Below are 15,833 nucleotides of genomic sequence, written 5' to 3'. Positions count from 1 at the left end.
GAACTTTGGGTTCTGTGACCATGGGGCAGTTCACTCAGTCCTTGGCCTGCTGTCCATTCATGGAACCTGCCTATCTCAAAGGGGCCATGAATCCTAGTGCAGGAGCTAGTGGGGCTTATTGAAAGAGCTTTAAACTAGCTATGATGGGGAAAGGGGACAAAACGGAGCTTAAAAGAGATGAGCCTGGGGGAACAGAGCTTGAGCTGAGGGTGAGGCAGATGACTTGGCTGAAGTGCACCTATATCAATGTATGCAGCTTGGGCAACAAGCAGGAGGAGCTGGAAGCAACTGTATGTCATTGCACTCTATAACTTCCTGAAGGGAAGCTGTGATGAGGAGAGGTTTGGCCTCTTCTGCCAAGCAACAAACAGGACCCAAGGAAATGGCCACAATTTGTACCAGAAGAGGTTTAGATTAGACATAAGAAGGAACTTTTTACCTCGGAGAGTGGTCAAGCACTGGAATAACTGCCCAGGGAGATGGTGGAGCCACCATCCCTGGCAGTGTTCAAGAGGCATCTGGATGAGGAGCCACGAGATATGGTTTAGTGGTTTGCTGTAGCTACAGTAATGGGAGGATGGCTGGACTGGGTGATCTTGTAGGTCCTTTCCAACCTTGCAATTCTATGATTCTATGAACTCTCTCTGTACACAGCTCTCCTCTCCTAGGAGTGCATGCTGTCTGCTCTGCTGGAAGGCTGATGTGGGACCACTCTTCACATGGTTCCCTTGAAATACTCACTTTTTGGCAGAATAAAAGAGAAAGGCTTTCTTCGGTTTACTGGCTTGAGTGAAGAAGGGATCTGAGTTCCAAACCTCACTTTAATATGTGTCTAGTAAAATACTTAGATAATATAGAAAGGATGTAAAGAGGTCCCTGCATAAAATTGAAACCATTTAGGAAACAATAGCATGACTCTGCTGCTTGTAAAAAGGGACTGGCAGCCTAGCAACCAAATTCTTGGTCAATGGAAAGACTGTTACACAAGCACAGCATTCGGACGTGCTTCCTCCTCCTGCCCTGCCCTGCCAATTTACCACAGGCCTCTCTCCCCATTCCCACAGTCTTTGGCCTCTCCCATGAGACCGCCAACAAAACTTAGCACCCACTAAACGGGGAATTTTTGCAATAGCCCATTTATCACCTGGGAAATGGGACTGAGCTGCTCAGACTTGTTTCATGTAAGGCAGCTAGTAAATTGGGGAAAAAAATCAGTTGCATTCGAGATGTGCTGAATGGACTTAAAGTAATCACTGTCAGATGAGAATAAAATCCAACTCAGAATCCTTCGCCAGGCCGTTTCCTAAAGTCTTCTCCAAATTTTGTTTGTTCATAAACTGCATTCCTGCAAATCTACAGTGTTACCACTGTCTAAATCACCTACCAGTACTATTTTCCCTCATTGCTCAGTGCTCCATCTAAGGTACACCTAATGACTTTAGAGAGATCTAAATACTTTAATAGTATGATAAGAATCCTCTCCACTTATTTAAAGAAGTTTAGAAAATTCAGGGCCAGAAACAATTTTTACAGGGAATACACTCACAGAATATTTGGAAGTTTTACACCTTTTTTTTGCACATTTTTTTCTCAGTTACCACAGCATTCTGTTCTGCCTGTACAAGTGAAAGCACCAAGTAACAGAGGTTTAACGCAGGTTTTTCTTGCCAGTGATTAATGGCAAGAAATATTGATCAAACCACAGACAGCTTAACTTGTTACTTGTGGTGCTGGTACTTGTATTTCACACAGCTCAGGTTATTAATAGTGCAGCAGCTGCCCTGTATTACATCAGAAACTAGATAAGGTCACAGGTTCTCCCTGCAAAGTTGTAATCTTGCCAGTGGCTGGTTTCCTAAATTCCAGTAGACTTTAACAACTTTTCACCTAGAGCTAACAAACATCACGACCAAGGCATACTCCTAAAGGAAACAGGGAGGATGAGCTCACACTGATTTCTGCACTAACCAGGACACACGCATGCTGTGTCACAGCCAGGGCAGGAATAGTCTTGTGACAGAAAATTCCCATTAGAGACCTCAGAGAGTAAATACAGTATGTTTATTTACTCTGATTTAGTGAAGACAGCATCTTCAGGCAACTGTAGTTGAAAAACTGTATCTGCAAAAGTTCCTAACACAACTCCTGTTTAAACTCAGTCACTTCCCTTCTTACTTTAAAATGAAATTCAAACAATTAAAAAGAAAGCAAATTTTCTGCATTTTTGTTTCATGATACTATGAGCATGAATAAAGTAATTAAAATTATCCTGCCTACTGGAAGGACATTTCTGCTTAAGATTTGCTTTCCTAAGCAACCCCTGCATTCTGCTATAGTGTCTGGGTAGAAACTTGTTTTCAGGAACATAAGTATTTAGTGTACAAAGAATGCTTCAAAGCTGTTAGATGTTCTACTGTATGTTGCATCATGCAAAGCTCCTTTTTGCTAAAAACTCAAGGAATACTGTTTCTCTCCTGTATGTCTGAAGTAGCCGTGTTTACAACATTCACCTAAGAGTTGAAAATGATGGATTAATGATGTCATCTAATACTGTTAGGACAGGGGGGAGTGGCTTTAAACTAAAAGGGGAAATTTCAGTTAGACTTTAGGAAGAAATTATTTGCTTGGAGAGGGTCAAGGTGCTGGCACAGCTGCCCAGAGAGCTGTGGGTGCCCATCCCTGGAGGTACTCAAGGCCAGCTTCAGTGTGGCCCTGGGCAGCCTGAACTGGTGGAGGGCAGCCCTGCCCACAGCAGGGGATTGGAACTGCCTTGCCTTTAAGGTCCCTTCCAACCAAAGCAATTCTATGATTACTTCTGTGATTTTATGACATTAATGCATTGATTTTCTTGCAAGGAAGGCACTTGCCTTTCATTTAGCTAAATTTCCCAATACTTGAAACTTCACAGTTCACTTGCACTAATTCCTTTTAACATTTCTGGACTCATATTTGTGTGATTTGCACTGGGAGTAAAGAGTGAGTTCAGTACTGAGAAGTAATGTTTTGTGTGTGCAGTGGTTTAGTGTAATACATCAGGAAATGCAAATGATTTCTTGTGACTGTGGGGATATGAAACAAAGTTAGCCTGTCTTGGGCACACTGCATAGAACTTTCTGGCCTTGTACGAAGCCCTCAGTATCATCGTACCCAGAGTACCTCCATGGTCTGGATTATCATACAGTGATAACACAGAAAGTCCTTCTAAAATAAATACTGAAGAAAAGGTACATGACAGACCAGCTCATCTGCTGAATAAATTCTCTGAAGTGAATCCAAAAGAATTACATCAGAGATTAATTTGGTGTCTTATATTTAAAAACATCCTTGCTAAAGATAGCAGAGCTGGGGAGAAGCAGCACTGAGCAGTATTGTACTTCTTGCAGCAAGCTTCGAAACAGATCAAATGAGCACTAGAAGACATCTGTCTGTTATTTCCTGCCCACACAGCTTTGTTCTGCTTTATTACCAGAGAGCTCCATGGATGATGTCACTTTTTTTTCTGAAGAAAACAGGCCACCAGAGCCTTTCACTGACATAATTAATTATCTGTAGTCTGGGTCACAGCCAGAAAATTCCAATGGCAAGGCCCTGACAAGTATTAACTTCACACTGCTTAATGTTCTCAGAATTATTGGGGTTTGGGATATCCTACCTTTTCTCCCTGAAAGAGATTTTTGCTCAGTAGTATCAAATCATGAGATGGTTACTGCAGCATGCAGAATTATTGTGCCATGATCCCATCAGCGCAGAGAGATGGGTGCAAGAGGTCACTGTCAATTATGCATACAAATCTGCACGTTGGGATGTACTTTACATGCTTCAGGAATGAATCGCAGAAGCTAAACCCACTGGTTTGGGTTTACCATATCCAGTCATACATCTCAGCCAACATTAAGCGTATAATAACATTTTGCACATGATCTGAAGCCCTGTAGTAAGCAGAGGCCCCAAACTGATGCAACCAGTCAACAGGGAAATGGAGGAACATCTGTTAAAGCACCTTTTTGGACACTTGAGCAGGGAGAATTGTTCATGACAGCACAAGAAGAGCTGCATTCACATTTCAGGGCTAGTCTGTGGCTGCTGTGTTGCAGTGCACAACCTAACAAATGAGGTAATTAACAAAGCAGCTTTAGATCTCTGGGCAGCTGTGAGAGCACTGCACACCACGATGCTTGCACAGGCAGAGAGCTCCCTGGTTGCAGTACTTCAAATCAGGCATGGAAAGCTCCAGTGGTTCCAGTCCCTGTTCTGCTTTATTCATGTCAAGGAAATGATCTGCAGCTTTCCATATCCCAGATGAATGGCAGATCATGAGCCACTGTAGCAATATAGAAAATTACTAAAATCGTAGCACTTTTCACATGCATTAAGGCAACCTTTATAGCTGGTTTTGTGTAGTAAGGCTGCATTCCTTCAGTGACCACAATTTATTTTGTGATCAGTGAGCACATCTTTAAGAGGAAAAAAAAGATGAGTTGTGAAAGGATAATAGAAAAAGCATTAGATTTCCTCTTTCCTGTGTTAACATCTTCACATTTATCTTATGGCAACCAGCCTGGACCAAAACTAAAGAGATCTACTTTCTGTTCATGGACCTCTTTCCAGTGGCTACCATACACGACTTGTGATTCACTGTCTCTATAAGGACTTACTTATCCTTTCTCCAAGATAACAAATCCACCCATGTATTTTTTTCTACAGTGCTCTGGCTATCCTCTGGCAGGAATGATCATGTGTGGAGTAGGACAGGATGAGAGACAAGCTGGTGCCACTGGGGACACAGCCGTCAGGATGATAAAGTTCAGAGGAAATCCTTCTGCCTCTCCCAGAGACTGAAGCATAACCCAGAGCAAGCTACCAGCAGACATAAGCGTGTATACATGTGTAATAAACTGTATACACAACTTTCTCTTGTCCAAGCATTTTGTTGGCTTCAACAAGCTGTTTTTCAGTGCTCTGTGCATTCAAGTTACTGATGACTGATGAATGGGCAAGTATAGTAGGATTGCATTACAGTGAGCACTTACCAGCATAGCCACTTATTTAAATAGAGGAATCATCAAAGGAGGGGGGAGGATGAGAGTGCACTCTCTGAAAAAAGTCAGGGTAGACAAGGAAAGGCACAGAATAAGGGCCCTTGCCCATTCCCTCAATGTCTTCACAGCCTCCTGCTGCCTCTGAAGTCCCTGGATCTTGCTGTGTCTGTCCTTCCTCATGCCCTTCCCACACCTCATTTAGGTGTCCACTACCTTTTCCATTGCTCTACTGCATTCCCAGGAACAATAATGGAGTTTCTCAAAATGCCATTTTGTCTGAAATGCTGAGGCTGCCTAAACCAAGGGAAATGAGTTTTCACTATAAGGCTAACTCCATCAACACTTCTGTTTGTTCTGTGAACACTTTGTGTTTTCAAAGGCCACAAATGTTTGGAAGTTTCCGTGTAACTGTACTTAGGTCAGTTGGTTCCACTAATTTTGCTGGTATGGAAGAATTGATTTCTTTTTTTTCCTGGTGTTTTTGCTTGCTTGTTTGTTTGTTTGTTTTTGTGTGTAGTTTAGTTTTGATTTGGTTTGTTTCCCCAAAGAAAAACAATCATTTCCAGAATAAGAAACACCTGCAAAATACAAACCATTCCCTTTTTGGAGAAGGACTTCCTTTAATAGTTTTTCAGCAGTGCATCAGTTTGGGTGCCACGTGTGCACAGCCCTGAGACATAAGTCACTGAGCTCGTTTTACTTTGGACTTAGGCAAAATTTTACACTGAAGCCAACAATTTCACAAAGATGTGGCAAGACACAGGATGCTCAGTATAGCCAGCTGTGTTCTATGTGAAAATGTTGCATTTCTCTTGTTTTAGTCAACCAATAGGTGGAGCCTTTAACCCTAGAAACAAAACACTTTCTCAAGATATGTTCCCACAATTGTTATATAAAAGCTTATGTTTATTTTTATTAAGGATACTTTGGATGGAAAATAATCAGTTTTGCTCTCAAGAGCTTATCTGATCCTCAGCTGGAGAACAGGAGACTCAAACTCAATAAACACACAATTGGGGCAGCAAAGTTAATAAAACTCAGCTACAACAGAAACATTAAATTAACAACTGATGACTCAGAGAATTGGACAGCAGCATGACACATAAGCCATATGCTCATTGCAAGCTTTCCCAAGAATCCCAGATATTTTAAAGCCATGCATCTAGAATTTATTGTAAATGGATTGGCCATGTTCTCTCCCACAGAGTGAGCCTTCTCCCAAGAAAGTGAGAAAAGATGATATAAAAACTCTCATTAATGTTGCAGCAAGCGTACAATTTATATTGAGTAAATGAAAACAAACAAACAAACAAAAACACAACACAAGCAGCAAAACAACCCCAAAACAGTTAAATGATGTTAGCTGATTAAAATGATTTGAAAAAGATCAGATAGGAGGATCAGTTAAGGACATTGATCCCAGCAGAAACAAGACCAAAACTTAGAGCTGGTCTGGAGCAGGACTTTCTGTATGGTTTTGGAAAGAAGATTAGTAATTAAAAAAACCACAACCACACGCTAAAAAAACCCCACCAACAGCAACAAACCAATCTGCTCTTCCCTCCACTCTAGATGAGATATTCAATGGAAAAGAGACACCTGCTAGCTATTCTTCCCTCTTCTGGTTCTCTATGCCTAAGCAACATCTAGCTCCAGTGAGTGCAGCTCAGGTATTAGCAGAGAAGAATGTTAAAGCATCTTTGTGGAAGAGGTTTTTGGCTTACAGTTGTTCAGTGAGAATGACATTTTAGTAAGAATAATGATTTCAAAAACATAATTCCAAAGAACTTTTATGACCAAAGAGATCATTATCATCACTATGGTTGATAGCACCCCTGCCCTTAATTTCAGAGGGAGCAGGAAGTTGCCTGAATAGTACAATTTAACTCCTTCAGTATTTTGCCTTATCTTTTTTTCTCTCATAACACAGCAGGATTTTATTTTTTTACTTTTTTAATTTGTAATGATTGTTACTGGCTGGACAAGATCAGTATCTTTTGCATTTTTAACATAAATGATTGCAAACTACAGGAAAACACGCTGCTCTAGGGTAACAAAACATATCTGGCTACAAATTATTCAATGAAAATAAAAGAGCATTTGTGGTCTGAAGTTTACCCTAAAGTGATTTTTTGTCCTGCAATAGCCTGCTTCACTGGGAAAACACAAACAAACAAGGAATCAGACAGATGGGAGAGAGTTTTTTATTTCCTTGTGGTGATACTCTTATGCCAGACATTTTTAGGATGCAATATGGGTACCATCTTAATTCTTGCTTTCTCTGTGTTTTATTTCCAGGTCTCTAGCTTGGATCCATTTATCGTTGTTGCATCCCCCTTTTATCACACTCATTTTCTTCTTGTCTAACCACTTTCTTCTCATTACATTCTCCTTAAATTACTTCTCTCTCCTCACATTAACCCTACCTTCATTTTTTCCACTGTAGCTCTGTGCATGCCAAGGATCCTCTCTAGGGGGATTTGAATTTCATCTGTATGATATGCTCAGAAAATCCTAAACTCTTCCAAATCCAATTAACAAGACTTCACAGTTACAAACAATTAAGTTGCTCCACATACACTTTGGTGTGGCTGTATATATAATTTTCACTCAGGCTTCTCTTCAGATAACTATAGCTGTTCAGACTGTGAGATATGGCTAATGACCATGCGGAAGCTCTTACCTCTTCACTCTGCTATGTACTCTTTCCCCTAGATCAGTGCTGTGGCATCTTTTCCAACTTTCTTTTGCAATTTTAATATTATCCAAAAGAAACATTCCTGACTTCCACACATCTAATGAACATCCATTGCTCAAATCTTCAGGCAATTCAATATTCAAACATATCAATTCAAGAGTAACAAGAAAGGCAATGAAGAAAAATATAGGAGTTTGTACAGTGTTTTTAACCAAGTAATATTGAGGGGGCTGTCACAATGGTGCTTCAGCTTCTCAGGAAACCCTTCTTTCCTTGACAAAGAATTGCAACAAACAAAACAAGTTCAAGGCACTGTGTGAAAGTTTACACACAGTAGCAAGAGGAAGAAGAAACAGAGAAAAATAATACAACTATGATTATAGAGTCAAATTCTTTCACTACCAAGTGATAGAAGGGTCAAGTAAAGCCATTTTGGCATAGAAAAGGAAATATCAAAATCAGTGTGCAAGGCATTGCACACAAAGTTCTAGATGCAGTAATTTAAGAAAGACAAAGTCAGGAACTAATCAAGGGATGGCCAAAAATGTAGGAAGCCTTTTCTGCTAGAGGAGACTAAAAGAAGGTGACACAGCTATCATAGCGAAGTGAAGGCTCAGAGTGTGTGTGCCTGCCATATATAAACACAGCAGACCTTAAACCATAGGGAAGCAGACAGGCTATTTAAAAAGCAATTGGTGGCACAGATTTCTTAAAGTTTCATTGGACACAATTAAAACATTGCCCAGAAATTAAAAGGACAAAAAAAGTGCTAAGCATTAAAGCTTTTCAGTTCAATAGAAGTAGCCAAGGTAAACAACCTGCTTAGTCTTAAAACACATCCTGATAAATCCACAATGAAGGCTAAGTGAACTAATTGTCTAAAGAGGGACTTGATATGCAGCAGATGAATGGTTTTTGCTTGTCAAGGACTTTAAGGAAAATGGGTCAATGAAAGCACAATATGGGAATGAAGAAAATCTTGCATTAGGAAGTGGCAGAAAAATAGAATTAGGAAAAAGGTCAAAACTGGAGAAATAAAAAAAGGGAAAGAAAACAAAAGAAGGGGGAGAAACTTTTCTTAGGAAAGAGAACAGAGCATAATTATCATAGAATAAAATATATTAATAAAATGTGTATATGTACAGAGAGGAAAGAAAGCAGAAAACAGGAAATGGAATGAGCTATGCTTCAAAGCTTAGTTTTATGATAGAAAGCTGGTAAGTGCTAAAAGATCTTATAAAATATTAGCATGCTATAGTTAGTGTATTAGCAAACTCATCCTGCTGTTTGAGTTTGTTATGAGAGAGGATTTATCTTACAACAGGACATAGCCACCAGTACCTAAGTATTTCCCAAAGGCCTTCCCTGGGAGAACAAGACAGAGCCCTCACCCACCTCTGCAAATCCTTCCCTGAAATGCCCAGGGCAAGGAGAAATCTCACAGCAGTCTGATGCAAGCACCTTCTGGCTCAGCCAGGTAAAACTCCTCCCCTACATGGTTACTTTACTTCAGGCAGCAGCAACCAGACTTGTAACTGCCCCTCAACAACCCCTCCAGCAGCCAACAAAGCTGCCAGTGCAATGCGCAGTTTGATAATCAGCAGCTCAAATGCAATTAACCTACTAAGGCAAAGGTCCTCCAATGCTGTCAGGCCCATGAGAGACCAGCAAGGTTGGCCAGGGACTACAGCAGACAAGTCCCAGTGTAATTCTTGGGCTTCATCCCAAGAACCCAGCCAAAAGACATGTCTACTAGGTCTCCCTGTTCTGATTCTTTCCTTTGGCTTGAGGCTTGCAGACAAGCCCTGACTGCCACAGAAATGAGCTTTCCTTCACATGTGGAAGGTCCAAACCTTAAAACTGATTCCAGCCTCTCAGTATTTGGCAGTCTTAATTAACATCCGGGATGATGTTTTGACTAGCGACCTCTGCAGAAAGACCAAATCAGACTGGCCATGATAAGAAGGGCTGGTTACCAAACCAGGGACAGGGATACAGGTGGAGTACACTTTGCAGTACAGTGGATTCTGCTCCCCAGAAAATGGGAGACATTCTCTCCTGGTTACTGTTGCTCTGAAACTTTGGGTTCAAAGGAACCATTAAATGAAGTCTTAAATAAGTACAAACCGAATGAAAGAGTTTCTTTAACACCAGAGTCATTTGGGCTTGAAGGAGGGAAGTCAAGCAAATGGGTTTACCTCTGAACATCTGCTACACAGTATTTCCTCTCAAAAGTAAGTGTGAAACCAATCTCACATTAAACTATTTGGAGCTCTGAAGAGTTCTCAGGTACCGTGTCCTGTGGTTTATCTATGTTTAACCTGTATCTTTTACAGTCACATTTCCAAGATGTCACTTTTCAGATACTGCCCATACAGCAGATACCTTACCACATATTTCATGCACACCCCATTCTACTGACACCTCTGAGGAGCACATCTCTGCTCTTCCACAGCAGCTACCAGAGGGAGTGTGTCCATCTGTCCTTACACATGCAAGGGACCTCAGTGGGAATGGGTAGCTGAGCTGCAGGGGATGAATGCCAGTTCTGCACTGAAGAAACAGAATAAAGCATGGACTATAACAAAGGCCTCAAGTGGATTAGTTGCTCATATTTTAGTTGGTGTGAAATATAGAAACCATCTCCCAAGCTAATCATCTGTCTGCAAAGGCACAGAATCTAGCTAAGAAATTACTATTTTTTTTTCTTGAAAAACTCAACAAACTGCAGTGGATGCTGCATTTGTAAATGAGATTTTATAATTGTCCTTTTAGTGAACATGCAATAAAAGAGCAAATCATAAAAATGTATGAACACTGTTGCTCATTTCCTCTCAGGACCCTAACCAAGTCATGTTGAAAATCAGTTTTGATATTGACAGAGATAAGCGGCCTCTGCTCAGCATACAGGAAATATATGCATGACAAACACATGGGCCATTGAACAAAAATCAGTGAGCCACAGGTAGGAGGATATCATCACTGTAGAGATTCATGCTGTCTGTGCTACTCCATAATTAGTAACATTTAGATGTTGGTTTGACTGAAAGCCTGAAACAATTATACAAGTTAACTCTGTGCCTTCATGGCCCAATTGATTCTACTGATACTTGAAATTTTCTGTTCAAATCAGTGTTACAGCCTTTAAAAACTGTTTTTTTCCCCTTCGTACAGGAGGAAAATACCTTTATGGAATTTTGCTTCTGTGTATTCAATACTCAACATGTGTTTAGAGACCATGTAAACACTTTTTTTTTAATAGAAGCGGTAGGATCCTACAAGAGAAAAGATACTTGACTGAGCTAAAATGGCTTTAAAAACAGTTTCTGTCATCAGTCCATTTGCTTCTCCCTCTCATTCTGAGACTTGCACTTAAGAACTCTCCTGTCAAGCACACTGGGACACATTTTCATCACTGCAGCTTCTGTATGCTTTTTTCCCCCTTTCATTTTCTTACAAAATAAGGCCTAAGCTACAGTGACCTCAGCTGTTGATGAAAACTTTGTCTCCTCTACATGCAGTGGGAGCATAGGGCCCAGCCAGGAAATCTGACAACAGGCAAAGCTGAGTCCAACTTGGCACTGGAGGCTAAAACAAAGGCAAGCTACCTGAGGTCATTATAATAAAGGAAAAAAAGAGAAGAGACATAAACATCACTGCTGGGGCATGCTTACACTGTTTACTGGCACATTCACCTTACAAATTACAATGGAAAAATGAGGTCCCACAGTAAGGATTCAGAACTGATACCAGCCATATGACTTGTGCCTGTGTTGGCTGTGATGTCAGACAGTGTGCACAGTGAGCTAAGCATATGAAGTGCATGCATACATTAGCAGTTTATGTTCCTGAAACCCATAGATGCCATGACCATTACTCCCCTAGCTGAGATCACTGTTTGGAGTGTGCAAGGCAATGTCATTCTGCACTACATTGGCTAGTGAAGATCATGGCTGCTGAGCAAACAGTCGTGGTATTTAATGCCATTCTTTCTACAGAAATAATTGGATGACCTTACTAGTACAGCCTGCTGTTATTCTCAAAACAAAATCTTCTCATGTATGCTTATACATTGTTTGCTTTGCCAATATTGAAGTGTCTTCAAAATAAACCACAGCCTGATCTACCACCCCAACAAAATGCCAGCCAGCCACCAGCAATGTCTGTACAGATCTGAAAACGAAAAGCCACAAAATGACTCAGTGTATTAGGTCACTGTGACAGCCAGGAGGTAATACCAGAGGATTTACTTTGGCTGGAGCCTTCCTTGGCTCATCTCCTCTTGCAGTGTCAAAGCCAGGCTCTCATCTAAAGCCAAAGAACTATAGCTTGCCCACTTCAGCAACAGTTCAACAGGTATGATGTAAATAACTAATTCAAACAGGGTTTTTTGAAATGAAATTAAAAACTCATGAATATAACAAAATGATTCCTGTCCCTGACTGTAGGGAAGCAGAAAAACAGATACACTTTACAGTTATCGGCGTCTTTGTCCTCACAGCTCTCCTGTGACACCAGGATACATTAACAGCGCCTAACATGTCTATGGGTCTTGTAATTTAGGGGAACATCCTTAAAAGTATTGTGCAGGACAATGGATTTACAAGCTTGCTGAGAATTTTTAGCCCATATTACAGAGTAGATGGCAGCTATCCCTATCTTCCTCATGGAGATAATGAGGAGATGGGCAGTCCTTTAAGGTTTGCATAACTTGACTCTGAAGTGTAAATTGATGGTGAAGATCTAAATTTCCATGTACTGAATAGAAGAGTTACTCAGGGATAAAACTACAGACCATATTAATTGCAAACCAGGAAACATTAGTGACTTCTTTGGAATTCCCTTTCAAAATCAAAATGAGGGCTTCAGGGTAAATGTTTCTGAACCACATAAACATCATACATTTCTAATCAGGTCTGGCTTTATTCTACCTGCATGATAGCAGGTATCTTTTAGGAACTAATACATACAAGCTTTTGTATAAAGTAAAATTAAACACTATAAATGTGGGTACTGCCCTGCAATGATACAAGTTGTTGTTGTTTTTTTCCTCCCAAAATTGCATTCAACAGATTTTCTTGCTTTTTCCCAGCTTTTCACTGTAAAATGACGGACAACCTAAAATGCATGGATAAATAGAAAATATAGTAGGAAAAAAAAAAAAAAGTTTAATTTACCTGCAGTTCTCCTTCCATTATACTGAGAAGTTTTATCAAGTCCTCTTTAGAAAACTCTATGGACTTCTTGTTCTTTCGTTCACTAGGTCCAGGTGATTTTGAGTGCCGTTTGACAGTTGCTGAAACCATGACCTCATCTTCCTTCCGATGAGGTTTGTTCTTTTTCTTGGCATCATCCTGGAGTTTTTCGTTCTCTGCATGGCTGATGACAGGCTTGGAACTGGAGAAGTGCCCATTAGACGAGCTTTCTCCGCCTTGGTTTCGGGATCTCATCCCTACCTAGAAAGAAATAAGCATTTTATAAACAAAATCACTCACAAAAAAGCCACGGCAGAAATGCTGTCTCTTGGAAGAACAACAATCTTATAAATACTAAAATACACTGTTATACTCAAGGGAAGGGCACAGAACACTTCGACATTTCAACAATTTTGTGTGTGGCAAACACTGAATCCAGAGCACTGGTTATAAATTTAAGACAGTCCTAAAGAGAGTAACTATGTTTATCAGTATGTCAAGACATTGATATGAGTTACAGTCTATGGAGCTTTAAGTGTTGCAGGAAAACGATAAAGAACATTTTCTAGGGTCTTTCACCACAAGTCAACATTTCGATCATTCACAATCTATCACTATAAAATAAACATTTGGTGAAGTAAGGCTTATTTTAGCATGAGGTTTACTTGAGAGAGATGAACACAATTAAATTTTTTTAAATGCATATTTATTGAGTATAAATTCTCTATGAGAGAGTGAAGTGACTACTTGATAAACAATGGTTACTCTAATGTTCCCCTCAGCAAAGCATTGATTTTATTGATTATTAGAGGCAGCTAAGAAAACTTGGGAAGGCAAACTCCATCTTCGTCTAAGTACTGTCTGAGATTGTTAGTCTGTGAGCGCCATGAAGGAAACCTGAAAAGAAGTTTGGATTAAGAGCACATGAGGGCATTAAAACATTAAGAGGTAAATGGGCAGGATCAGAGCAGTCCTTCCAGAAGATTAGGTTTTCCCCAAAAAGTCAGGTCTTGGTTATTGAAAACTCACAGCTCTATTCTTTTAAGCATCTACACTGCATACTGGGGCTATTTCTATTCTAGGACATCAGAAAGTGACAGTAAATGTTGCTGTCTGTTCCTGTGCTCTGTTACTGAACCTTCTGTATCACCAAATTGTTGGCAGCTCCTTGGTACACTTTTGGTCCAGGAAAATCACCACTGTTCAAATCAGCTTCAAGGACTGGTCCCAAAGACCATCTAGCTGCACCCACCCTGTCCCAAAATAGAAGTGGTTAGTAGTGTGAGAACAGACAGATTGCGCAAATTGACCCCATGGATAGAATGGGAGCTTTGGGATCATTTAGTTTGCAAGTAATGTAGCTTTGGTGTCAAATAAAACATGGCTGATAAAATCATCTTCATCAAACAGTAGTCTTCTTGAATTCCATCAGCAACATCAAATTAAGCCACTTGCCCTTATCTTCAGATCTTTTCACATTTCTCTTTCTTACCAGTAAGTCCTTTTCAAGTTAAAATATATGCAACACATTCGACTGAAACTAGCCTATTCTGCCTCTTTTCTACTCCAATAAAAATGTCTTCTTTTTCTTCTCCCTTGACAATGCAGACTGGGCCAAGGAGGTTGACATTCCCTAAAGACCCACTTACGCTGCAAGGTTTCATCCTGTACCACTGATTATAAATGGCACAGAAGACAGTAGAGATTCATCAGTGTGTATTTTAATAATTATCAGTATTAAGAAGATGTACAAAACATACTCAGACATGGTTGTATATGGACCTATATTTCAATTCTGTCACCTTCCTATAATGTAGTTATAGTCCATCTAGGACTGTAATTGACCTGTTATTATTGTCCACTAGGCAGTCTTGATCATTGTTTGGGATCAAGATATTACTGCCATACAAAATAAAAGGCAAAAGTGAGTTTAGACTTGGTTCAGAATCAAAGTAAAAGGTAAAATGTACGGCAGGGTAAAGTTAAATTAAGCTGGTTTCCTAAAAAGTGCCTTATTTGAAATGGCTTATATAACAGTCAAGGGAGACTGTTCAAAAGTTCACGTTGCCTTTCTCTGATCTAGTTTTGAATACGGTCATATCTTCTGCAACCTTTTAATTTTTGTTTTTTAAAGCCAGATGACCCAAGATAATCTAAGAACACTAGGAAGGCAAGATTTGTGAAGAAAGGTATCTTGGTTTAGATCAACTACAATCTGAGTTGCCTGAGCAAAAAAAAAAAAAAAAAAAAAAAAAAAGCTGAGGAAGGGCCTGTATGCCTGAAACTTGCCTAGTTTTCATATCAGTAGATCTAATGAATAATATTCCTTTGCTTCCAAATCTTTCATTTAAATTCACCTCTGGATTTAGTTTGCAGCTTGTACGTTAGTCAAACAGATGCTTCTCAACATTGTTAACATCAGACACTTTGCTGATAAGGATCTCAGGGCAGCAGATTGGTAGTAATGGAGCAAACCCTAAAATAAATTGACTAATCAGCTTGGCTAATGTCATGTTGGGCTTTTTGTGGCTTGCTACTTACTTGACTCAGGCCAGTGTTATAAATCTCTTGCTCAGATTAGCTTTGTATTTTGGTAGTTTCACACTCAGCAGGAAGATAGGATTTTTATTATCATTGGTTACTCATGCCTTTACTTCATTAACTTAGTGGAACTCAGCCAGCAGCCTAAGCAAGGAGCGAATCAGACACAAAGTTTTAGAGTACAAGAGTTTCATGATGAGATTCCTTGCACTGTAGGTCTGCTCCTATCCAAACAATGGGTGATACAGGTATACAATAGCCTTTCACTTCCTGAATGCTTGTGCAGTGTGTTTTTCATCAAATAGCTTGGATTAAACACATAAATTACGCTTTCTAAAAACAGTTCTCCATTATAGCCAC

The 15,833-nt window shown here is 39.9% G+C and overlaps 1 protein-coding gene across 7 annotated transcripts in view; it reads right to left on the bottom strand.

Annotated features, from left to right (window-relative positions):
- FILIP1 (filamin A interacting protein 1) overlaps window positions 1–15,833 on the bottom strand; it is a 124,227-nt gene that overhangs the window by 46,856 nt on the left and 61,538 nt on the right. For all 7 annotated transcript variants that reach the window (XM_015859040.3, XM_032443719.2, XM_015859039.3 and 4 more), the window contains one exon: window positions 12,915–13,193. In XM_015859040.3, coding sequence (XP_015714526.2) covers window positions 12,915–13,187 — 273 coding nt within the window. In that variant the 5' untranslated portion in view covers window positions 13,188–13,193. The remainder of the gene's footprint in view (window positions 1–12,914; window positions 13,194–15,833) is intronic.

The sequence above is a fragment of the Coturnix japonica genome, chromosome 3, assembly GCF_054131305.1.
Source record: "Coturnix japonica strain WE chromosome 3, WE-NBRP24, whole genome shotgun sequence".
NCBI lineage: Eukaryota > Metazoa > Chordata > Aves > Galliformes > Phasianidae > Coturnix > Coturnix japonica.
This window is presented reverse-complemented; position numbering and strand designations above follow the sequence as displayed.